Below are 26,385 nucleotides of genomic sequence, written 5' to 3'. Positions count from 1 at the left end.
AGTCATAGACAAAGCATTCTTTGAGGTTAAGGACATTAATAGGGCCAGTGCATTGGAGAAATCAACACATAATTCCACAAATTCACAACATAGACTTAAATTTATTACTTCATATTCATCTCAATATGATGATGTCTGCAAAATCATTGAAAAGAATTTGCCAATACTATGGGGGGATAAGGACTTAAGAGACACAGTGGAACAGGGCTGTATGTTTGTCCCAAAAAGAAATGTGACCTTAGGTAACATCTTAGCCCCAAGTATGCCAAGGAGTGATAAACATTCAGGATCATCCTGGTTGAGACATAATGGCACATTCAAGTGTGGTAAAAAAGTCTGCACCTCTTGTGACCATATAAATAGTTCTCAAACATTTAAGTCTCATGTAACAGGAGAGGAATTCAATACCAAAGGCTGTGTCAACTGCAAAAGTACATTTGTGATTTACATAATTGAATGCACTATTTGCAAAAAACAGTATACAGGCAGAACTACTAAAAAAGTAGGTAAACGCATAAGAGAACATCTTTCTTACATTTCCAATAAACGTACTTGTTCAGCCCTTTCTACCCATTTTATAGATTTTCACCATCAGGATGTCACTTCTTTTAAATGGCAAGCCATAGAACAGATAACTACACCACCCAGGGGTGGCGATAAGCTGTCTATATTATGCAAACAAGAAACTTATTGGATCTTTAAAACTCAATGTTTACTACCATTCGGTTACAACTCTTAATATGACATCATAAATTACTGGCAGAAATAATTAAACAAGCAGTACAGACATATATGAAATTCTTTTCTAGATAAGTGAATAAATGAGATATTTCTCTAATAGGTTTATGTGTTTAAAATCTATTAATCATTGGTCCATATGGGTTAAACACATAAATAAATCAGTACATACCATGTAGCTTAGTAGCATACACTTCATCTTAATGTACGTTTCGATAGTGTTTTTAGTTATTTATCTATATGGTTACTGTTAATTTGCTTATTTATTTTAGATCTACAAACATATTCATTTGCTCTTCCTTATTACTTTGTCTATGTACATTTTTACTTTGTTTACCATTTGTCTACATATTAAGAGGCAGTTCGATATTATCTCTTCCTCTATTAACAATGAAAGTAGATAGACTATTTCAAAGTAACTTTATTTTTTGGCTTTATCATATATAATGATTAAACCATAAAAGACTATGATGAATCTGTTTGTATAACTGTTTCTGGTATGAAACTAAATAATTTATCTAACTCTAAAGCCCTACAGCTTTAGATATTCTAACTTGTATTCTGCTCATTTGTGCTAACTCTCCAGATTGTACCTTCCACATTTGGTTCTTCATCTTTATTGTCTGTAACTTTTGTATTTATCTATTGATGTACACACTATATTGCACAATTCCCTATTTGTGTTTAAATGGGAATCTGGTATGAATAGGGTTAAGGTGATTAGCAATACACTTAATGTTTTTAACCAATGAATATGGAGTGATCAGCATAAAAGGGAGCACCCCCTAACAGGTGCTATTCTATGATTACGGTCAATATGACCGAAACCGGTCAGAGTTCTTTTGCTTGAATCACCTCCATGTTGCTGTATGTCCTTTGCATTGTTTTAAAGGAATAAAGGATTTGCTATTTTTTAATCAGTTGTTTCGATTTGGAATTATTTTTTTGCATGTGCATAATAAAACACATAAAATGGGAGGGGGCGGAGCGAGCGGCTGACTGTAATGGCCGCACTTTTCTAAAGCTCCGTGAACAAGCCGGGCATTTCAACAGCCCATACTGAGCACAGTCGCATGAAACCAGCGCCCAACCTCTGAAATTATGGACTACGAAGTGCCGATCCTATCTTGAGGTCAGACCAGCGCTTTAGGTGAAGAGGCGATCACGCTGCAGAGCCTGTAAGCTGTCAGAGCCGCGGCCTATAACGGACCTTGCCGCACAACACCACAGGTCTGAGACATAAGTACTCCCAACACACTTAAAGGGGGCCTAAGACATTCACCAATTATCCGCTACCATCGCCAATATTGTGAGCGCTGAGCACTCCTTTGGTGCGGATGCAACAGTTATGCGCTCCCTTCCCTGCAGCAACAAACGCTAGGCAAACAGCAAGAGCCATAAGCGCAGCCATAATACACAGCCCTATTGTCAGTTCCCACGCAGCCTGTATTACTGACACATGTTCTACAGGGCTAAATCTATCTGAACCTTGCCTACCAGCATTGCACTTGTCCCCCATAACCACCAGAAGGGAGGCAGAACAGAGGCATCAACTGTTGTATTTAAATCTGACGCACTTTATTTTTTTTTGCTAGTTTCCAGTAAAATAGCGCCCCTGCATTATTTATAAAGCTCCTAACACAAAAAAGGGAATTAGCTGATCTTTTTTTTTCACTTCACAAGCTAAGGATTTCTCACAGACTTTTGCAAGCTTAATAGCAGTGAACAAACAGACCCAGTAAGCACAACTACAACACCTGACAGGCATACTGAAGAACATCCCAAAGCTAACTTTGACTGCTTTTGTGCCAGATCTCTGCTATCAATACCTCTGTGCCCCCTCTCCTTTTCCCGTCACTTTAAAAGGTGACGGGTCATATCCCATTTGTCCCTGCCCGTGATCGCCCTGTGAGGGCAAATTCCCCGGGGGGCACAGTATTGGTGAGCTGAACTCTGCAAACCTCAGCAGAACCACTATATTGCCTATAATCCCTACTACATATACAATAGCCTATATACCCATCCACAATGTCACAGAGGAAAAATCCACGTCTGGACAAATCACAGAAAATATTCCAAGCCAATCAGGGAGCAGTGCATGCTTTCTTCAAACCAACAGACCAAATACCTAACAAAAATGACACTGAACCCTCACATGTTCAATTCGAAGAGGAGCAAGTAGACATGCCTAATAACACCAGATGCCCATCTCCTCTAGCTCAGATACACAAAGAAGACACCCCAATTACATATAAAGCTATGGAAGTATTGATTGAGCAGGTCAAATCCTGCATAAAGGACGAATGTGCAGACCTAAAGAAGGAGATTATTGACCTTGGCCATAGGGTAGACACATTAGAAGAGCATGAATATGTGGTATCGCAAAAAATAGCGACCTTCTCAACTAACCAAACTCGTCAAAATCAACGTATAGCAGAGCTGGAGGACAAAATAGACGACTTGGAGAACCGCTCCAGACGAGGAAATCTTCGCTTTAGAGGAATACCGGAAGCAGTCATGCCTAGCGAAATACAAGAATACCTACAAGCTCTGTTCGCTGAGATTCTGGAAGAAAACGCATTAGACAACAATATAATTCCACTTGATAGAGCACATAGAGCTCTCCGACCAAAGCCTGCAGATGATGCCCCGCCGAGAGACATTATAGTTCATTTTCAAAATTATAGGCAAAAAGAGGAGATTTATAATATAACTAGAAAAAGGCAGGCAATAAACTTCCAAGGGCACAAAATCCAGGTCTACCAAGATCTCTCCTTAAGAACCTTGCAGCAAAGAAGAGACTTTCAAGTTCTCACTTCACACCTTCATCACTACATATCCCTTATAGGTGGGGGTTCCCCACATCGGTGATAACCATGAAGAATGGAAAGAGGATGGAGTGCACTTCTTTGTCAGATATGGATAAGTTCTGTAACATGATGAACATTCCACAACCTGACAGGGGAGACTCTGATCGCTTCCATAAGCAGCAAAACGACCAGACCAACCCTAAACCACAGAGAAGATCAGGACCAGATGATTCATCCAAGCAAAAGAAACGCAGACCAGCCCCTCATCCACTTATGGACAGAACGGACGCTGAATCCCCTGGATGAGTAACTATGAATATACAGTTTACCTTTACTTTTTACTATGCTATTTGTTTACAGGTTGTGTTTTTTTTGGTAACTAAGGAATACCACCCACTGCTAGATGTCAACCTGCCGGTTGGCCTATAAACGGATAAGAAGCAGAGACTATCTTTTTGCACTGTTATGAGATTTAAATGTTTTTTCAATTTATCCAGTAGTTGATTTATTAGCCTTATATTCTAATGTGTTCTCAAAGATTCATTGTTTTTATTTTCATTGTTCTCGCATAAACTGTTGATGACCTATAAACTATTTAGATATTTCCTAATTCTGCTTAAGACAGCGACTTAACTGGACAAAAATAGAACGCTAGCTATAGTACATAACATAACCACTTGTTCGGACGGTCTACATTACAAAATCCCACAATAGCTTTAATTGACCATGACTAGTTAATCCGGATCTAATCCCAACAGCACCAACACATAGTACAATACCTAACATAGGCAGCCCACATTATCAACCCACACACAGCCTCAGTTCTACACTACCAATCACCCCAGACATTATTCTACTACTGCTACCGACATGCTCACCTCAGACCCTATCTATCTAGGGGTGAAGACACTAAAGCGAATCGCTCTTTTACTCACCACCTATGCAGTATCTTATGTACACAACTAACCTCACTTATCTGACATTGGACCCTAACCTCCCTTCACACAATGAGGATGACTTATATGAAGGATACAGGGCTTATATACTATAGGCTGACATCCGTTATTTGAATGCACTTGCTTGCCCTAGACCTAAAACACCATGTACAACAGCAATATGGAACATAAAGAATGCCTAACGATAACAGAACGTTGAAAGTTATATTGATATTGTTAATTGCATGAAATAATTACTGTACCCCATGGCTCTTCCCTTTTTTCTTATTCTTCTCCTCCCCTTTTTCCTTTTAAATCTAATCCAACAGATTTATATAGAATTAGTTACGAAAAGTAATTCTAATAGTAACTCAAACACCTTAGTATTACCTTTTTATCTTAGAGGCTGAGACTCTCCTACGTTATAGACTTTTGTCATATAGACTGTACCCACCTAATTGCCCGGCTTGTATGAAAGCTCCTAAGTCTTTCTTTAGTACCCAGCTCAGGTTCGTGCGGTTGTTGAACCGACGAAACACCTGAACTGGAAAGTTTTGAGCAGATATTTTTATTTACCACTTTACTGACTATATCTGACTCATATTGTTTTTCTATAATTTTTCTTTTTCTTTTTTTTAAATACCCTTTTTTTCTCTTTCTTTTATATATATATATATATACCCCCATTCCCCCTTGTTTTTTCTTTCTCTCCATATTATTCCCCCACGGTTACTTAACCTAGCACACTACTCGCCTCTCTCTGGTTTCGCTACATAGCCTAGACAAACTCTCTACTTGGCAATGGTTGTCACATCTTCCCAAACAGCAGGCACACTTCACATAGCAACTCAAAATGTCAAAGGCTTCCTCTCAGCAGAAAAACGCTCTATTGCTTATCACGACTTCTATAAAAAGAAAATAGACATTATCATGATACAGGAAACCCACTTTAGAAAGCACAGCGAACCTACACTTTCTAAAAGATACTACGATACTCATTTTTGTAGCTCAGGTCCACATCGGAAAAATGGAGTAAGCATCTCCTTTAGACGCAATAACTATTACACAAGCACACAGATAAGGATGGTAGAATTCTAATACTAGTTGGATTATACTATGGCAGCCCGATTACATTGGCCAACGTTTATGCTCCAAATAGACCCACTCCTTTTTTTAAAACCCTAGTTAACACATTATTAGACATCGCTAAGGGCCCTATAGTCCTAGGGGGCGATCTCAACTTCCCTATGACTCCAGTATTAGATACCTCCTCCGTGAAATCATATATGCGCAATAGCGCCCTGAAAAACAATTGCGCAGCTCTTCAATCTGTGAATCTCTTTGACACCTGGCGAATAGCAAATGGCAACAAGAAGGATTTTACCTTCTTTTCCTACCCACAACACTCCTACTCCAGATTGGACTACGTCCTGTGCAGTCAGATACTTCTATCACAACTTTTACAAAGCAAAATATCCCACACTTCTTGGTCTGACCACAGCATGGTGTCTACTATGTTCAACTGGCTTAGCAAACCCAGTAACACATTTCACTGGAGACTCAATGACACTATTCTAACTAACCAAACTACAGTAGAGGAAATTAGGACACACACAACAGAATTCTTTTCCCTAAATAAACCAGAAGACACAACACTCGTGAACAATTGGGAGACTTATAAGTGTTATATCCGGGGAGTACTGATAAAACATAACGCTATACAACGAAATTTACACACAAACCATTTCAATTTGTTAACAGGGGACCTGGCTGCCCAGGAGGCCTTACACAAAGCAGATCCTACTTCTGTGACCAAGCTTTCCATTCTCACGGCAGCAAGGGAAAATCTAAACACATTTTTAGTCCAAAAGGCTCATATGAGAGCCTTAACCACTAAAACCAAATTCTTTGTGGAAGGCAACAAAGCGGGCCGTCTCCTAGCCAGGTCACTTAAAAAACAAAGATACTCCACATATATCAGATCTATCACTCAACCCTCAGGTGAGGCCACTTCCAAAAACGATGAGATCACTGACTCATTTATATCTTACTACACAAAGCTATATAATATAAAAAGTGTAACATCACCCGAACAATCAGACAAAATAGCATCATACCTAACAACTGTTGAAACTCCTGTAATCACAGAGGAAGACAAGCAATTTTTGGACTCTCCAATAACTTTACAAGATATTATCTCGGTAATCAAGACACTACCTAGTGGTAAGTCACCTGGTCCGGGTGGACTTACAGCAAAATTTTATCAATTATTTCAAGAGCAGATCAGTCCCCACTTACACTCTCTTCTCATCGACATTGACCAAGGCAACACTCTCCCAGCATCCCTCTTAGATGCGTTAATCACAGTTATTCCAAAACCTGGGAAAGCTAAGGACCTAGTAGGCAATTATAGACCGATATCGCTTATAAATGTAGATATGAAAATATATGCAAAAATTCTCGCGAATCGCATGACCACAATCTTGCCCACAGTTATCCATCCGGACCAGATGGGCTTTATTAAAGACCGAGAGGCCAAGGACAATACTTTAAGACTGTTACACTCCCTACATCATGCTTATGACAATCACACCCCTATAGCTTTGCTTTCTACCGATGCCGAGAAGGCTTTTGACAGGGTGAACTGGCAATTTATGTGGAGAGCCCTGTCAAAATTTGGCTTCTCTGACAAATTCATTACCAGAATCCAGGCCCTCTACAATAAACCCAGTGCAAAGATTAAAGTAAACGGGGTGATATCCCAGTCCTTCCCCATTTCTAATGGCACGCGTCAAGGGTGCCCACTCTCACCATTACTATTCGCTCTCACAGTGGAAATCCTGGCGATACAAATCAGGCAGAATCCGAACATTCAAGGTTTAGAGTACGGAGCGCTCACTCAGAAATGCCTATTATTTGCTGATGACATAATATTTACTGTAAGCTCTCCAACAACCACACTCCCCACATTGACTGAGACACTGGAAAATTACAAACAGGTGTCCAACTTCTCAATCAATGAGGAGAAATCCGGATTGATGCTGATTAACTTAACATCCCAAGACACAGAAAATTTAATACAACATACGAAATACACTATCACAAATAAGCTTAAATACCTAGGTCTTATAATCCCCAAAGACATTTCTAAACTATTTTCCGATAATTATATACTTCTCCAGACGAAAATTATGACCCTATTAGACCAATGGCACAAACAGGGACATCTCACATGGTCCGGAAGGATTAATGCAGTGAAGATGATGGTCATCCCCAAATATATATACCTTTTCCAGACTTTACCGATGGCACTACCTAAATCCTACCTTAAAACACAACAAAAACTAATTAATTCTTTTATATGGTCGTACAAACGTCCAAGGATTGCCCAACAAACCTTATACCTTAGCAAAGATGATGGAGGCCTCAATCTTCCTAACATAGTTAATTACTATAGAGCAGTGCACTTGACTAGAATAGTCCTGTGGAACCATTCACCCCCTCAAAAATATGGATACAGATGGAAAGTCATCTGACCCAAGTTAAAAACCTGAGAGACATACCTTGGCTTCCTAAGAATTCTAGGCCCCACATGCTCCAACACAATACATATGTTAAAGATACACTTGAGGAATGGGATAATGTAGTCATTCACACAAAGGGTGTGTCCACTGCCATATCTCCTATGACTCCATTACTTCATAACCACCTAACCTTCAAACACAGTTCCTTTACCCATACTAATACAAATAAGCTCTTACAAAATCTCCCAATATATCTGATTACAGATGCCTACGGAGTTAAAGACAGGACTGTGCTCAACGATGAGCTAGGGCACCCTTTCCATAGTTGGTTCACATACCTACAAATTCGGCAATCCATACATAACAGCCCCCATAAGAGTGCGTTGATCCGCCCATTAACTCCATTCGAACAGCTATGTGTTAACCCACATGTTGCAAAAGCACACTTATCCATGATATATAAAATCCTCAGGGGCTACTTCCCGGAACACCGTCCATCTTATTTGAGGAAATGGGCAGAGGAATTAGGAACTGACTTAACAGAGGAGGATTGGAGGAGATGTTTCCGTCTTACCCACTCCTCCTCCACCTCTCTTACGCTATCTGAGACTAATTATAAAATCATTGCAAGATGGTATCTAACACCACAGCGACTCCGGAGTATATACCCCACAGCCTCTCCTAACTGCTGGAGGAGATGCGGAGGAGAAGGCACAATGACCCATATTTGGTGGTCCTGCCCGCTTCTGACTGAATTTTGGACACAGGCGGAAAACACCATAAACAAAATACTAGGTACAAACATCTCTTTAGGTCCACGCACCATCCTCCTCAACCACATTCCACGCCTCACCTGCATTTATCGTAAGAAACTATTACTCATAATGTTGACCTGCGCTAGGAGATTGATCCCCAGGTTGTGGAAGACACAAGATATACCTACAATAGCCCAATGGACCGCAGAGGTCAACCATATCCTAACATTTGAGAAAATGCACTATTGCTATATAGGCAAGCGAGATATGATAGCCGATATTATATACATTTGGGAACAAGGGACCCATAACGATGAGGCATGATATATTAACCCTAGAACACTGAACCATGAAAAACAGCTAACAGGATACGGCACCCATGCGCATAATAGAGTTAACTGACTTGAAAAACCGGAGAGAGACCTCGAGCTAGATGCTGCACTAAATGATAATAAGAAACTGTTATACATCTTATACCATATATTTTATAATTTAGGCACCACACCCCAGCAACCTCATACCCTCCCCATTCCCTCTTCTCTTCCTCTTTCCTCCCTATTCCCTTATTTCTCTTTTTTTTTTTTTCCCCATCTTTATCCCCTCTTCTTCTATCTATCTTCGTCCTATTCATTTGAGATCTCATGTCCTTATGAAGGCTATATCTTGGAGACATTGAGACCCCTACCTCTTCTTTTTCTTTTTTCCCTTTCTTAAACTTGTTAAAACCTTGGTTGTATACTATGTTCATCTTGTTAAAGCTGCCTTGAGACCTGTAATCTATACTCAAGTTACCCTGAGCAGCTATGCTGTATTCTTCTATTATTGATCAACCTAATAAAAATTACTTAAACAAAAAAAAAAACACATAAAATGGATCCTTTAAAGAGATATAAATCATCTAGATTAAAAACACAGTACACGGGGGGCGGAACCAGCAGCCGATCTGACAAGACGTGCAGGGACAGAGCTCTGCTCCTAAAAAAGTGTATTTAGGTCTTTTACATTAATTAAGAGCAACGAAACTGCTCACAAACCACCTCAGTCAATTTGCGGGGTCGCCTAGAGTTGCCCCTTACTTTTTTTGTGGGATATTTTGCGATCCGAATTCAGGCCGACCGGGAGTACCAGAGCGTTTTGCAGGAAAGGCCGCGGCTGCGGCATACATCGACACTCGATTCTGGGCCTGATTTCCAAAAAGTTTCCCTACACCAGCAAACCCTCTGACTAACCCTCCGGACCAACAGACACCCTATAGGAGAGGGTGAGGATTGATGGACAGTGCATTCTTTCATTACAGAAGCCGGACAGACATATTACAGTCAGCAACATCCCACGTGGCAATATGTGAGTAGAAAGCTGTTAACCCCTGATATAAGTGTCACTCAATCTGTGCCTCTGTCAACAGTACAGCATACTATCTTCCCTGTACGATAGGCTAATGACACAAACCCACAAGGACTTTTATAGACCAACATATATCACTGCCCCACAAGTGTTTTCCCTGCGTGGATGTTAACATACAAAGCTGTAGATTCTGTCTCACTTGCAATAACTGGATTGGTATTTACCGTGCTTCTCTCTTCATCTATGAACTAGAGATTAAAATTTGGATTGGTATTTACCGTAAATTACATATGGTCCTGATTCCTAAGCTGCTTTCCCTAGATAGTGGTGCTATGTAAAGGTTTCCTGAGTGAAGATTGATAATAACAATTAATTCTCAAAACTGCATACTGTAGGTGTGGGCCCTACGCTAGAAGTATACAAATCTTCTGGACAGCTAATAAAATCTTTAAGTAGGGCTACAAGGCCCTTATAGCTCCCACTATGTAAACCCGCAGGCAGTCTGGCGAAAGGGGGAAATAGTTAAGGGGGCCTGGGCCCTCTTCCCTTCCTCTATGTCTTAAAGCTTCTGCACCTGATAATTACTTTACCCTGGGTTATGGCTCACTTTTAAATATATATACAGCATACAGTTTGAACGAGAGGGAACTGCAAACAGCTATTTATCATGCCACTGGGCTCTAGACGAAAGACTGTAAACCAAGCTGAATATAAAAAGTCCATGTCTGACCACTTTAAGCCTAAATCCCAGACAGATAGACAGTCAAGCTCAGAGTCTCTGAATATCCCTCCACACGCCGAAAGTGAGCTGTTTGACCAGTACTCTCAGACAACAGGAGAACTTCCATCTACTATGGCATCTGAAATTGTCAACACAATCACCCAAAAAATCACTAACCTGCAAGAATCTCTTACTAAGACTTTTAAAAGTTCTATTGCAGATCTGCGAAAAGACATAGGCACAATCAGCGAGAGAGTTGAGGCCCTGGAGCAAAAACAAGAGGATCTGGCGGTAGAACAGGCACATCTCTCTAACCATTCCCATGTAGTGGTTGATATGCTAGACACAGTGGAAGCAAAGATGGCTGACATTGAAGATCGCTCCCGCCGCAACAACCTTAGATTCCAAGGAATCTCAGAAGAAATCCCCGCTGCTGACTTAGAATCTTTCATAGCCGAATTCTGCGGCCATCTCAAAGCACCACAACTACCTAATGAAAATTTGCTTGACAGAGTCCACAGGCTACCTAGAGGACGAAATATTCCATCTGAAAAGCCCAGAGATGTGATAGCCCGCTTCCATTTTTTCACATATAAAGAGCAGATTGCCAAAGTGATGTTTTCCAACCCTGCTTTACCCGAAAAATTCAGGGACATTCAAGTCTTTCCAGACCTCTCTCAGTTTACCATCCAAAAGAGAGCCACATTTAGAGAGGTTACTAAAATCCTTCGACAGCAGGGAATTAAATACAGATGGGGGTATCCAACAAAGCTCCTTATCCACAAAGATAACCACCTTCTGGCTGCTAACACCCCGGATAGAGCTCGTCAATATTTCAAAGACTGGGATTTACTCCACACACCAGGGCCTAGGGGTCACCCTCCGCCTTCAGGGGAGAAACCTTCTGCAACTCCACAGACTGCTCACCTAAAGTCCCAGTCTACACTTATTAGACCTGCTTCTGAGTGGCAACCTCTGCCACAGAGATCACCTAACCATAAGACACCATCTTTTGCCTTCAGTTTTCCTTCAGACCCTACTTCATCCTCCACGGCTGGTTTATTCCAGCCGGAGTCTCCTGTTCCAGATTCTGATTGACTGATTAACCCAGGACGATAAGTATCCTAGTTGGTGAAGGGGGGACTGTATCTTCTTGTGCTATGTTTTTGCTTGGGGACTGTATTTTCTTGTGCTATGTTTTTGCTTGGATCCATGTTTTTTTCTCCTGACAGGGTGGCTGGCAACCCCATAGACTGTTTCTCCTTGGTTGTAGTAAACCCCCTGATATTATTATTTGGGACCCTGTCCAGCTTCCCAACAGTCTATAGGCCATAATGACTCTCTAGGACCTGAGGTCCACCAGGTTATGGAGAGAGAGGGGTGGAGGGAACGATAGAGGGGAAAAGAAATGTATCGAGAAATGTAAAAGTTCCCTTTTTTTGTTGTTGTGAAGTGACGTATTTCATTCTCTGACTTAAATACCGAGGTTTGAATTTAACTCAATGATTTTTTTTTAATTTTTTTTCTTCTTCCTCCCCTCTCTCTCCTCCTCCCCCCCAATATTGAATTATTGACCACACCTTTAAGCCTCCTCACAATTTGATGCATATATAGGATAAGCTAATACCCCACAATTGACAAAGATTCTAATATCATAAATGATACTCCCAGAGAATAGCCCTTCCCCATCCCTTCCCCCCTCCCCTTTTTTTCCCTTTTTTTTTCTCTTCTAGGTTGTAATGCATTGATTTGTATATGTTTTTACTCCTATGCAGGTTCCAAAGTTATATGTTTTATCTGTTTATCTTCTTGTACACCATTTTGTAAGTGTTTAGGCTGGTATTATGACTTTTTGGTCCATTTAGATATAGATCACGACCTTCTCACTCCCCCCTAAAGCCTCTACCAATGGTGATTACCTACCCCAATAAACCTCCACATACATCAAGTTAGGTCCCACAGGTTGAGTCCCGCCATCACCATGGGTCCAAGCTTATTATTACATATGGACTGTCCCCCCTATACCCCTAATTTAACTAGTTAATTGTTTCTAGTTTCTTAGTAATGTTTTTGCCAGGAAGTTTTAGAATTCATCTATGTTAAGTACCCCGTAGCTGCTGGCTACCACGACTATCTACTTAAAAACTTAAGTAACCCTACCCAAAGGGTTCTCGCCCCCCCCCAGAATTGTAGTTTACATTGTAAACACGTGAACACAGATTCTAAATTTATCCCTTATTTCCCTACATTATTAGCTAGAATCCAGACCTGATTTCATACTTGATTAGTACTCCATTGGCTGGCCCCTAACTCCTTGCAGGGGTCTAGCTCTTGGATAACACATCTTCCTCTGTATTTCAGTATCTTATCTCTCTACCCCTTTTCTCTTCCCATCTCTTTTTTTTTTTTTTTTTCTCACTCTCTTCCTCCCCTTCTCCCCCTTCCCTTCCTGAACGGTGCAAAACAGAAAAAAGCCTACTATGGCGCTAACCTTCCTCACTTTGAATGTGAAGGGTCTGAACTCCCCTAACAAACGTAGTCTGCTGAGGAACTTTCTTAAATCTCGTAACTTGGATGTAGTTTATTTGCAAGAGACCCATTGGTCGACTGCCAGTATGCCTACACTCAAGTTCTCAGATTACTCTGAAATATTCCATTCTACCTATAAAGACAAAACGAGAGGCGTTTCTATCCTGATTAACAAAAGGATTGCATTCCATTTGGTTCATGTGGAAAGAGACGTAGAGGGGCGTTTCCTTATCTTGATAGGGAAACTTAATGAACAATTGGTCACTCTAGCCAATGTATACAGCCCTAACCAAAGACAGGTTTCCTTCTTGAAAAGGACTCTTCTCTTAGTTAAATTGAAGCAAGGCACCCTGGTCATAGGGGGAGATTTCAACCTGGTTTGGGATCCTCTCCTCGATAAGAAGGTCCCCTCCAACAAACGGATTGACCCCTATACCATATCGGTGGCCCCGAAGTTTCAACATTTGATTGCACAACATTCTCTTTTCGATGTATGGCGGGCACACCATCCTGAAGTGAAAGATTTCACATACTTCTCAGCCTCCCATAGATCCTACTCCAGGCTCGATTATTTTTTTGTTGATTCATGGACGCTGAACTCTATCAATGAGGCGCGTATACACTATTGTATCTGGTCAGATCATGACGCCGTCACATTCCAGGTGTTTGGCCCGAGAGCGTCTATAGATAGGCCTTATTGGAGGTTCCCTCGGTTCCTGTGGAAGGATACTTCCTTCCTACTGGGGCTCGAGGAGGAAATAACTAAGTTCCTGCAAGACAATCGAGAGGGGCAAACGTCCCCTCAGATTAGATTTGCGGCCTTGAAAGCCTACCTGCGAGGTTTTTGTATTACTAAGGTGGCAGAATTACGTTGTGCGAAGGGAGCTCCCTTGGGTAAGCTCCATTGTGACCTCCGGGTGGCCGAAACACTTAACAGACAAAACCCCACCCAGGCACTCTCTACTAAGGTACAGGGTCTGAGAAGTCAGATTAAGGAACTGGAATTACAGAGAATTCAAAAGGCTCTCTCAGTTTTCAAACAACTTCTATACCACAAAAGTAATAGGGCGGATACGCTTTTGGCTAGTAAATTGAGAAAGCGAACAGCTACAGCAAGAATACCTTAGATCACACAAGATGGAAAGAGAGTCTATGCCCCAGCTGACATTGGATCAGCTTTTGCTTTGTTCTATGACAAACTATATAACATTTCCAAAAGCGAGCTCCCTCGATCGGCCACGACTACGGAAATCAGCGACTTCCTTAAGGAGCTCGGTCTCCCGACACTTTCGGAGGAAGATGGTGAATCTCTCCTAACACCGTTCACTGACAGAGAAATTTCCTTACTCCTTAAGAACTTGAAAAACAACAAAGCCCCGGGGCCGGATGGTTTCCCTGGAGCCTTCTATAAGAAATTTTCGAGATTATTGACCCCGGTGCTAGGTCAACTCTTTAACGAAATTAAGTCAGAGGGCCAAATATTAAGAGAAAACCTTGAAGCGTCAATAGTCGCTATTCCCAAACCGAATAAAGATGTGACGCTATGCAGTAGTTATCGCCCGATCTCGTTAATAAACGTTGACACGAAACTCTATTCGAAACTCCTGGCAGATAGGCTAGTTAACCTATTACCTTCCCTAATACAGTCGGACCAGGTTGGCTTTACTAAAGGCCGCCAGGGGCCGGATAATACGAGACGCCTAATTATGATCTTTTCGGATGCCCGAAGGAATGGTACCCCACTGGTTGCCCTGTCCTTAGACGCCGAAAAGGCCTTCGACAGGGTACGGTGGGAGTACCTATGGGAAGTCCTCAAAGTGTTCAACTTTCCTCCCCAAATTGTTGTAGCCATCAAGGCCCTCTACACTTCACCCCATGCTCGTATCAGGGGCCCAGGTTTCTGCTCACCGGTAATAAACATATCCAATGGCACCAGACAGGGGTGTCCCCTTTCCCCTTTAATTTTCTCCTTAGTGATGGAGCCCTTTGCTCAAGCAATACGTCTATCAGAAGGTATTACTGGTGTTACATATCCGTCACGTGAAGAAAAGATTGCCCTCTTTGCGGATGACGTGACTCTTCTTTTGACTAACCCGGAGTCTTCGATCTCGAGGGTCTTTGACCTAATTGATAAATTTGGCCGATATAGCTATTACAAGTCTAATGTAGCTAAGACTGAAGCATACGCCATGAATATCCCCACAGAACGACTAAATGCACTGCGGGACAAATTTCCAGTGGTCTACAAATTACCTAACTCACTTGGGTGTAATGCTTAGTGACAACACAGATACCATGACCAAACTTAACTTTGATAAGTTGACGGCCGAAAATAAAATCCTTGGCGATATCATGGGACCATCGTGAGATTTCATGGCTAGGCCGTGTCGCCACGCTTAAGATGTCACTCCTCCCGAAGGCTTTATACATATTCCGCTGCCTCCCCTTTAATGTGCCTCATCGGATTCTTCAACAGATCCATAGAGTCTTCCTCGTGTGGGGACGAGGGACTCCTCGAATAGCATATAAAATCCTCCAGAGACCCTTTTCCAAGGGAGGTGTTGCGTTTCCAAACATATATCTCTATTATGAAGCAACGAGACTTACACATATCACCGCATGGGGAGTAGAGACGGATAGACCAGGCTGGTATTACTTGGAACAACTAGCTCTGCCGGTAGATCTAGACCTCCGAGATGCCATCTGGGTTCCCAAGCATGTGAACCTCTTAGCTAAGATCCATAATCCTATTGTCAGTCAATCTTTACGCATCTGGTACGAGCTTCGCCACAGACAGGGTGTATCACCCTACCCTTCTCCTATTCAGAGCTTGAGGGGTTTACTCTGGAACTCACCGGAGATTCATTTTGATTTCTGGAAAAGTAAAGACATCACAAAGGTTTCTGATCTGTATCACTCGGGTACCCTTACGACGGCTTCACAACTAGCGGAGCCCGGTGGGGACAACCCCCTATGGTTCCGCTTCGAGAGCTTCAGAGTGCTCAGTGTGGTCAAGGCTAGGAGATTCCCCACGACTGCTCTCAGAGGGAAGACAGGATGGGAGTCTAGGTGGTGTACGGGAGCGCTGAGATCCCGTCCCATCTCGTTTCACTATACCACACTTCTAAACGACTGTACACCAGGTGTGCCATGGCAGATACGTGCTTGGTGTCGTGAGCTCAACATCTCTATTCCTGAAGAAGACCTTGCCTATGCAATTACTCTCACTAAAAAGACGCTCCACTGCATCACAGTCTTTGAGACATATATGAAAGGGGTGTTGAAGTGGTATAGAGTCCCAACTCGACTGGTGGCGATGTTCCCGTCCTCTACCAGAGAGTGCTGGAGACAGTGCAATGGTGAGGGCTCTGACATCCATGTCTGGTGGAGCTGTCCGAAGATCACCTCCCTATGGAATGAGGTTGAATTATTGCTCAGCTCCATGAATCTCGATGTCCACCTGACGCCTGGGATGGCCTTGCTCCATATTCTTCCGAGGTCTTTCTCCTTGAATATCAAGAAGTTCCTAATTTACGTCCTGGCAGCGACTAAACTGTGCATAGCTCGGGCTTGGAAACAAACAGAGCCTCCAAATCTAAATGAGATTTGTGATGTGATAAATCATTTCGCTACGATGGAGAGATATGTCGCCGGCGAAAATGGTACCTTGGACTCTTACTGGGAGACGTGGTCTGATTGGTTTGAACTCCGATGAGTGAGACCCTTCAGTAGCGCGATCTACCCCTGAAATAGGAGGAGAGAGTTCATGCTGTCTCCTCCCCTGCTCCGTTCCCTTTCCTTCTTCCCCTCCCCCCTCTTTTTTTTTTCCTCCTCTTCTCTCTCTATCTCTCTTTCTCTTCCTCTGCCTCCTTCTTTCTTCTTTGTATCTCTTCCTTTACTCCCTATCTGGGGGAGATGTGTATAATCCCTATTCATTCAGTTGTCTGATAAATTTGTACGTGGGCTCGGTTGGCTCACTTTCTATTCACCCCTCTTCTAGGGCCAAATAATGCCCGATACCTGGTTTTGTTTCTTTATTTTAATATTGACTACTATGAGACTGTACACTTATGACACACCTATTTTACTATTTCTGATTATTCCAATATGTGCAATGTATACTTCTGTAAACCAAACATACTGTTATACTATGTTATATTCTGATGTAATGCTACTCTAATATTACTGTACGGTGCATTTCTATTCAATAAAGAAATAAATGTAAAAAAAAAAAAAAAACACAGTACACATATAAATTGCTGTACTCTGCAACTAACTGTGTGCTTTTGTAATTAGTCACTGTATTACTTTTTGTATTTAAAAGAAGCCCCCATCAGATATGTAACATTTATTTACATACATATAATATATACTTACATACATATAATATATACTTACATACATATATAATATATACTTACATACATATATAATATATACTTACATACATATATAATATATACTTACATACATAATATATACTTACATACATATATAATATATACTTACATACATATAATATATACTTATATACATATACACAAAACATATTGCTGTCATTCTTTAACATAAATCCATACTTTGCAAAAGCCTAAAATATAAGATTTTACCAGAATTTCTAAAATAACAGACCTGCAGTTTTGTGTGTTTGTTATAATTAGCATCATCTAGCATTTTGTTAAAATAAGAAAATAGGGCCCTCAATTCCTTCTGTATGTGTTGGTAAATTTTGTCCTGTCTCTTACAAGTTTTATATTGTTTTATTTAAATGAATTGTATCCATGGACAGCGCTGCAGAATATGTTGGCGTTTCATAAATAAAGTATAATAATAATAATAATAATAATAATAATAATAACTACATACAAATTGTAAATGTCTGTAAAGCTGCATATATTTAAATTAAAAGGGTCAGCTTTATATTTTTAATGTATAAATATATCTACTTCTTAAAACACACAACATTTTACATCTAACAAGTTACCTTATGCAGGTCTCTAATATAATGTTATCCTAATATAATGTTATCCAATTGTTTTTACATCTAATGTTACCACACTCAGTACTTTCAGATTGTAAATTCCGTAGCTTAAACAAAAAAACATAGATCTGCATTGAAGTCAAATTAAATTTGTTTGTAAACACATTTTATCTCAAGGAACAAATGAAGTCCACAGTGAAAAATATGCACAAAGAACAGTTTACTTTATATTCCAAAATTTACAATATCTTATTTGGCATTAAGCTAAGCTGGAAATGGCTAGCACAGGTTAAAATCACATCATGGGGGGGGGCGGAGTTGGCAACCATACTGAGCGGTCGCACATAGCAGGAGCTCTCTTTATAAAAATCCCCTAACTTATTATTATCCCTTATACATACAGAGAGAAGTGCACTGACAGGAACGAACAACTGGCTCAATACTATTGTTAGCCTGTTCTATGGCGATTTACCACCTGGGTGCAGCTTCTTTTAGCCCAGTAATGCTTTTCACAGAGAAGTAATTTCCTGTAGTATATCAGTCTGGTCCCGCCTATTACAGTCAGTCCAGCGCCGAAATACCAGGCAATTCCTCTCTGAACAAGGAACACAGCAACCCCAGACGATCGTTTTGGCCTTCAATGGGCCTCGTCAGTGAGGTGTAGCCATATTCCTCTAAGCACACTGAGCATTATTCCTTAAAGTTAATTTTCCCTAATATCATTTCCTATACCCCTTACACCCCAAACCGGATAATATCGGCCATCAGAGATCCTAGCTGCCTCTCATTACGTCTGGGGTATCGGCCCTGCCGCTGGAACTAGCTCTCTAGCAGCGGTTTGAATGAGCGCCCAGAGCCCTGTGTACTAACAAGCAGAGAGACAGTGCCATTGGTCTTATCAAGCAGGAGTCTACCTCACATCACCCAAGGACTGTCCGGAGGAAACTTAAGGCGGAGGAGGGCCGTGCACGGCCCTTGCCGACCTCTCTAGTATCTGCGTGCAGGGAGATCCTCTATACCCTCGTTGGACTGAGAAACACGCACCGGAGGGGTATCCTCCCCAACTCACCTGTCCCAGATCGGGCAATCAGCTGTCAGACGGTCAGTGGCAGATTCCTCACCCGGTGAGCCCATAGCGTCCTCCGTGAACTCACAGTCCTTCAGAGGGAGTAGTATACTTCTGGCACGAAAAGATGCCATTTCCCTGAACACTGCACAGCCTGAGACCACAACTAACCTTCCACCAGAGGTGTCAAACTACAGCTTTGTAGCTCAAGAGATTCAACTCAGCAGCGGTACACTGCACAACGATCATCAGGAGCATAAAGGGGAAAACCAGTGAGAAAGTGACATAATTACACCACATAATTAAAAGTTTTCTGTATAGCCCAAAAAAGCCCACACTTCTCTTACATATCCCCCCTCATTACTATAAGGGTCTATATTACACTCATTGAGACCCATTTTAAAGAAAATTAAATAAATCAGAAAGAATAACCTGGGGGGGAAAAATAAAAAAACATAAAATACAACAACAAAAGGATATTAAGGAGAACTCAAGCATTTTTACCTCACCTTGGCTCACCCTGGGCATTAAAACTCACCCAGACCTCAACATTTTATCTCCCTAGCTATCCTGACAGGAGCAAACCCTTTCCACGCTCGCCCTCCCAGATCTGGGAACTTTTCCGCTACCCACTATACAAAGACCCCTCTCCTCCATTTCCCGCAGCCTTTGCGGGTCATATCCACCTCCCTTTTTCTGAGCTCGCCCAGAGGTGGCATACTCCCTGGACAGGGATCACCCTCAAGAAACTAGTCTCTCAGAGAGACCACATCCTACCTTCTGTAACATTACAGCACGCCTTAAGAACAGAGATCTCACGCAGAAGGCATATTTGACTTAAAGTTCTATCCAGCTCACCTACTTCCATTCAAATACTCAAATATACAATGAAGGGCTAGATACCTAACAAGAGAGGTGCCGGTCAGAACCCCCCCCAGTTTCTCAATATCAATACAGAAATAACCCCAGCTCTCAGGTCTGACAAGAACAAAGGAAAGTGTTCTGTTGATCATGGCATACTCTGGAAAGAAGAAGCCGAAACATCAGGAAATTCCCAAAAGGACTTTGACAGACCACTTCAACAGTAAAAATTTATCTGATCCGGATCTTTTAGAAGAGGACTTTAGAGACTCCCTAACCTCCATGCATACAAACCCGAAGGGGGATAACCCCCGTAAAGATAGAAATGTTCTCACAATCCACCTTTCTTGATTCTATCAAATCCTTATCAGATAAAATGGACACTCACTATACATCTTTACGACAGGATCTTCGCCAATCAGTTAGCGAGCTAAAACGTGATATTTCTTCACTCGGAGAAAGAACTGAAACACTGGAAAAGAAACATGAAGATTTAGTGGTAGATCATTCTAATCTACTCTCGTTTTCTCAGAATCTCGCTGAACAAATATCTGATCTGGAGACCAAACTGGTTGATTTGGAAGATAGATCACGCCAAAATAATCTTCGGATTAGGGGCATTGTGGAAGAAATAAAACCGGCTGACCTTAACAATTACTTAATTGGCCTCTTCAAGAATCTACTGGGCACAGTCACAGACTCAGATCTTCTAATTGACAGAGCTCATAGAGCTCTACGCCCACGCAATTCACCCTCTGACGCCCCAAGAGATGTAATCTTACAACTTCATTACTATACAACAATAGAGAGGATCCTCAAAGCATCCTTTACCAACAAACCTCTCAATGATCCATACCACAATCTACAAATCTTCCCAGATCTGTCTCCGCACACCCTAGCCAAAAGGAGAACATTCCAGCAGGTCACGCAAACCCTAAGACACCATAATATAAAATACAGATGGGGGTACCCGGTGAAGATCTTTCTTCAACATGAGGATCAATCATATGTTATCTCATCTCTGGAACAAGGACTGAAGGTGCTACATAACCTGGGTCTTGTGATCCCCGTGGACCCTTAATCAGACGTAAGAACAACCCCAAGGGACTTAATACCACAGCTCCAGAGTGGCACCCTCCAACCGTGGAAACACCACACCAAGAAGAAGATTGAATCAGCTCAGAACCTTATTGCTTAATGACACTATCTACTCCTAGACTTATTACTTTCTATTCCAGCTTTCCTGAGATCAAGATTCTGCAGAGCCCACATACGGGTACATACCTTACCCTTAATCTTCTCTGCAGCATCTGATCTGTGAGATGAAGACTTTCCCACCAGAAGACCTTCAATCAGGTAGACCTAGAGCTCACATACGGGTACATACCTTACCCTACTTTAGCTCTTAGTTTGTTATTCTACCTGATTTTATGTTGTTATATTTTTCTTTTGTGTTTTGATGTTACTAATGTTTAGTGAGTTTGTTTATTGAAGGTCACATCTTTCCCCTTTCATCCTTTTTGGGCGACGGAGAGAAGATCAAGACCTCTCACAAGAATTACTTGAACCATATAAAGATGTTACTTATTGAGGATATGGAACAATCCGGACCATATACATATATCTGTCAATGTTATGTTATATTATGACTTACTGAACTCAGCTCAAATAATGTACCTACTATCTTACAATTATCTACTGTATAACTCTGCATACTATGTTATACGATTGAGTACTTGAACAGCTGATATGACGACCCAACTTTTAGCACATACCATGAATGACACAAAACTCGTTATAGCATAACAGTTGATAGGAGTACCTTTATCCGACCTGGACCTTCTCCATACCTTCAGAAACGTGAATTTATTTCCATACTTACCCCAATGCCTATAAACTGGGGGGCGCCTGCACCCTTGGCACCTCTCCCTCTCCTCACCTTCTACTCTCATATCCTAGACCATTCTACTCTACATAAACCTAAACCCAAACATATCCTCATATCCTTCCCTCCTGCTAGACCGCTCAGACGCTTACAAAAATACCTCACGTAGTCAAGACTTAACACTTATCTCCCAGCCTCCCCTCCCTCCTCCCATACATTACATTACAGATTTGGGGATTCACTCCCCTCACTTCCACTTTGCAACTATTACCCCCCTCCCCCTCTCTAACCAAAGCGGCTCTGGACCGCTGAACACCCGAACTCTCCTTAAACTGTTTACTGCTTAGTTATAAATAAAGATTGACACAATTACTATTTCAACATTTTTTATTTGGTTCTGATCTGTCCCCCTGTAGATTTGTGATCCGGGCAACCACTTTTCTTGTCTCCCCCCCTCCCCTTTTTTTTTTTCTTCTTCTTCTCCCTCATTCTCATTTCTCTTCTACCTTTCTTCTCCTTTGCCACAATCATGGATGGTTTGCGGTTCCTTACTCTGAATGAGCAGGGACTTAATTCTCCCACAAAGCGTAGCCTTCTTATCAACTATTTGTATAAAAACAAAATAGATTTAGCCTTTATCCAGGAGACACACTGGATTTCTAACTCTGGAATCACACACACCACACACCGATTCCCTTCAGTAATTGAAGCCACTTATTCTTCCAAGGCTAGAGGTGTAGCTGTCTATATTGGTAAAAATGTCTTGTATGACCCCATATACGTTGAACGCGATCCTCATGCTAGATTTATCATTATAGTATGTAAACTTAACAAACAATTAGTTACTCTAATTAACTTATACGCACCTAATTCTAAACAAATAAAATTTCTTCGATCACTCCTCAGGTCGATGTCAGAGGTGAAACATGGGGAATTAATTATGGGAGGGGATTACAACCTAATCTGGGATACTGCTCTTGACAGAACAGGGCCAAAAACCTCTCATTATGACAGAAACATACATTCCCTTTCCCAAGCATATCAGACGCTCATGGCTCAATATGACCTATATGACATGATCTTTTCATCCCCAGGTAAAGGATTTCACATTCTACTCTGCTCCACATAAGTCACACTCACGCATAGACTACTTCTTTACCTGCTATAAACTTCTAGATAGTATTTCCTACATTAAAATCACCCCAGTCTCCTGGTCTGATCATGATGCACTGCACTTAAGAGTAGGCCCTTACCTCACACCCATTTCACCTCCACTCTGGCGTCTGCAAGATTGGACCGTCACGGACCCCATTCTGAAGTTAGAACTCCAAGCTAAGATTACTGATTTTATTAACTTAAATGATGATAACCAAACCACAGTCCAAAAGCTCTGGGCAGCATTTAAAGCCGTCATGAGAGGACACCTTATGCAGACTGAATCAGCTGTACGCTTGAAAAATAGCACAACTTTGTCAGCCCTAACTATTCAACTAAGAGAATTGAAAACTAAACTTAACCTAAAGTACTCTGCATTAGTAAATGATAAAATTGTAGAAACCACTAAACAAATTCAAACTTTGCAAATTAAAAGAACTTAAAAGATGCTAGAGAAATTTAAGAAAATATATTACCATCATAGTAATAAAGCCTCTGCACTATTAGCAACAAAGCTCAAGCATCAAAGCGCCCAATCCCGAATCATGTCAATCCATACCTCAAACTGAAAACTTGTATACTCACCCGCAGATATAGGGAATACCTTCAGACAATACTACCAAACCCTATATAATATAGAGGATGCCCTTGAGTTCCCCCCTGCTCCCCAGAGGACATTTCTTCCTTTTTCGAAAACCTCTCTCTTCCCAGGTTAAATCCAGTAGACACCCACATCCTGACATCTGCAGTAACCATAGAAGAAACCCATAAAGTCATTCAATCTATGAATTTAGACGGTTTTACAGCCAGGTTTTACAAAACCTTTCACCACTTGTTAGCCCCTATTCTTTGTAGGCTATGTCAGGAGACTATGTGTAACAGCTCCCTCAAAGCAGAATTTTTAGAAGCTATGATAGTCACTATCCTAAAACCGGGCAAACCCCCAGACCATTGCGCTAGCTATCGCCCAATTTCATTACTTAACATTTACACCAAAATCTATGCCAAACTCCTAGCTAATAGGCTCTCAAGAATCATCCCCTCCTTGATAGCAAATTACCAAGTAGGCTTCATCCCCCATAGGGAAGGCCCTGATGCAGTCAGACGTATACTTGATCTCCTAAACTTTGCATCTACGAGAGAGACCCCCCTTCTGGCCCTGTCTCTGGATGCTGAAAATGCGTTTGACAGGGTCAGATGGGAATATTTATGGAAGGTTATGGAAGCCTTTCGAATCCCTGATTCCTTTATTTTATCTGTTAAGGCTCTCTACTCGCATCCCTCAGACAGAGTTCGAGGAGTGGGTTTTCACTCTGCCTCGTTCTCCATAGCCACTCTTCTGTTTGCCTTAGCTATTGAGCCCTTAGCTCAAAGCATCAGAAAGGACTCACAAAAGACAGGCCTCCGCATCGGAACATTTACGCATACAATTTCATTGTAAGCAGATGAGATCACCCTTCTCTTAACTTCACCTAAAGAGTCCCTACCGGCAGTTTTCAGGATCATTAAAGAATTCGGCAAACTAAGCTATTATAAACTCAACATTGCAAAGACAGAAGCTCTCCCTATTCACATACCGCCCAGCGACCTCGCACTATTGCAAAGAAAATACCAGTTTCACTGGAACACATCCTCCCTTAAGGTGTTAGGGATATTCCTCAGCCCTGACCCCCCCACAGTGGCGCAAAATTACACCGATAGACTCCCAGAGTTTAAAAAGCTATTGGGCACCTGGGAATTCCGAGAAATTTCTTGGACTGGTCGCATCACTGCGATCAAGATGTCTTTTCTCCCTAAGATATCTTACCTTTTCCGCTCCATACCGTACAATGTCCCTAGGCATACCCTAAATAGATTACAGAGTCTGGTAACTCCTTATGTATGGAAAGATAAGAGACCCAGAACGTCTAGTCGAACTCTGGAGAAACCAGTTGACCAAGGAGGCCTGGCCTTACCAAACCTCATTACCTATTATAATTCTGCCAGACTCTCACATTTACTGGGATGGAATAACACGGCACGACTCATGGGATGGCACAATGTGGAGTCAGCACTTCTACCCTCTACAATATCCCTCACGGATCTTCTTTGAATCCCTACACAGACAGTCCTTGAATAGTATACATATAATATTCAAACATGCTTTCCAATTCTGGGATCTAGTAAGACATAACCCAGCTATATCTCCTCACCCGTCACCCGCACTTACCATTTCAGGTGCGCTCTTTTGCTTACCAGACTCCCACCCGGAGGCATGGCGCAACAGACAGATCCTATCAGTGACAGACTTCTATGATAATGAAACGTGGCTTTCTCACCCTAATTTATGTACTAAATTCCAAATCCCACCGAGTCTTAGTTTCGAGACATATCGTCTGAGTACGCGGCTACGCGCATGGGGCTATCCAAAAAAAGCACTTAGGCATCTATCCCCATGGAATCCATATGGCAACAAGCCTCCAACATTTCACATCCCCTCTCTCTACACTACAATCTACTCATTACTTCACAAACTCCCCATAAAATCGCACAGCATGCTGCCTGGGAAAGAGAATTGGGTTTCACCGCTGACATCGATACCTGGCACTTTAGGATAATGGTAACTAAAAAATTATTACATTGCGCCACCCTCTGGGAACTACACTATAAAATTCTAATCCGCTGGCACCTAGTCCCGGTTACACTACATAGGATTTACAATGTGCACACCTCTGAATGCTGGAGGAGATGCAGACTCACAGGTACAGCACAACACATCTGGTGGTCCTGGCCAGCCATTACACCACTCTGGGAAAAAGTATATGCCCTCCTTCGCTTTCTCGGAATCCCCCTACAATTCATACATGAGGTATCTTTACTTCATATGAAGATGCCAAACCTTAGCCCTCCAAATGAAGCCCTTGCGGTCTATATCCTCATGGCCACAAAGCTGGCCATAGCTAGATGCTGGGAGAAAGAGGAGCCCCCCTCCCTGCCTCAAGTTTTATCCATAGCCCAGTATATTGGGCAAATGGAGCAATATTCATACAAAGTCCTAGACAAAGTGGATTCCTTGCACGAGATCTGGTCCCCGTGGCTTTC

The 26,385-nt window shown here is 41.7% G+C and overlaps 1 protein-coding gene across 1 annotated transcript in view; it reads right to left on the bottom strand.

The window, feature by feature from the left end:
- The window catches only part of LOC128659899 (zinc finger protein 585A-like), a 491,003-nt gene that overhangs the window by 74,838 nt on the left and 389,780 nt on the right, over positions 1 to 26,385 (bottom strand). The window contains exon 6 of the mRNA XM_053713487.1: positions 4,419 to 4,426. Coding sequence (XP_053569462.1) covers positions 4,419 to 4,426 — 8 coding nt within the window. The remainder of the gene's footprint in view (positions 1 to 4,418; positions 4,427 to 26,385) is intronic.

Source organism: Bombina bombina, chromosome 5 (assembly GCF_027579735.1).
Source record: "Bombina bombina isolate aBomBom1 chromosome 5, aBomBom1.pri, whole genome shotgun sequence".
Classification (NCBI taxonomy): Eukaryota; Metazoa; Chordata; class Amphibia; order Anura; family Bombinatoridae; genus Bombina; species Bombina bombina.
Note: the sequence above shows the minus strand (reverse complement) of the source record. Positions and strands in the feature narration are given on the sequence as shown.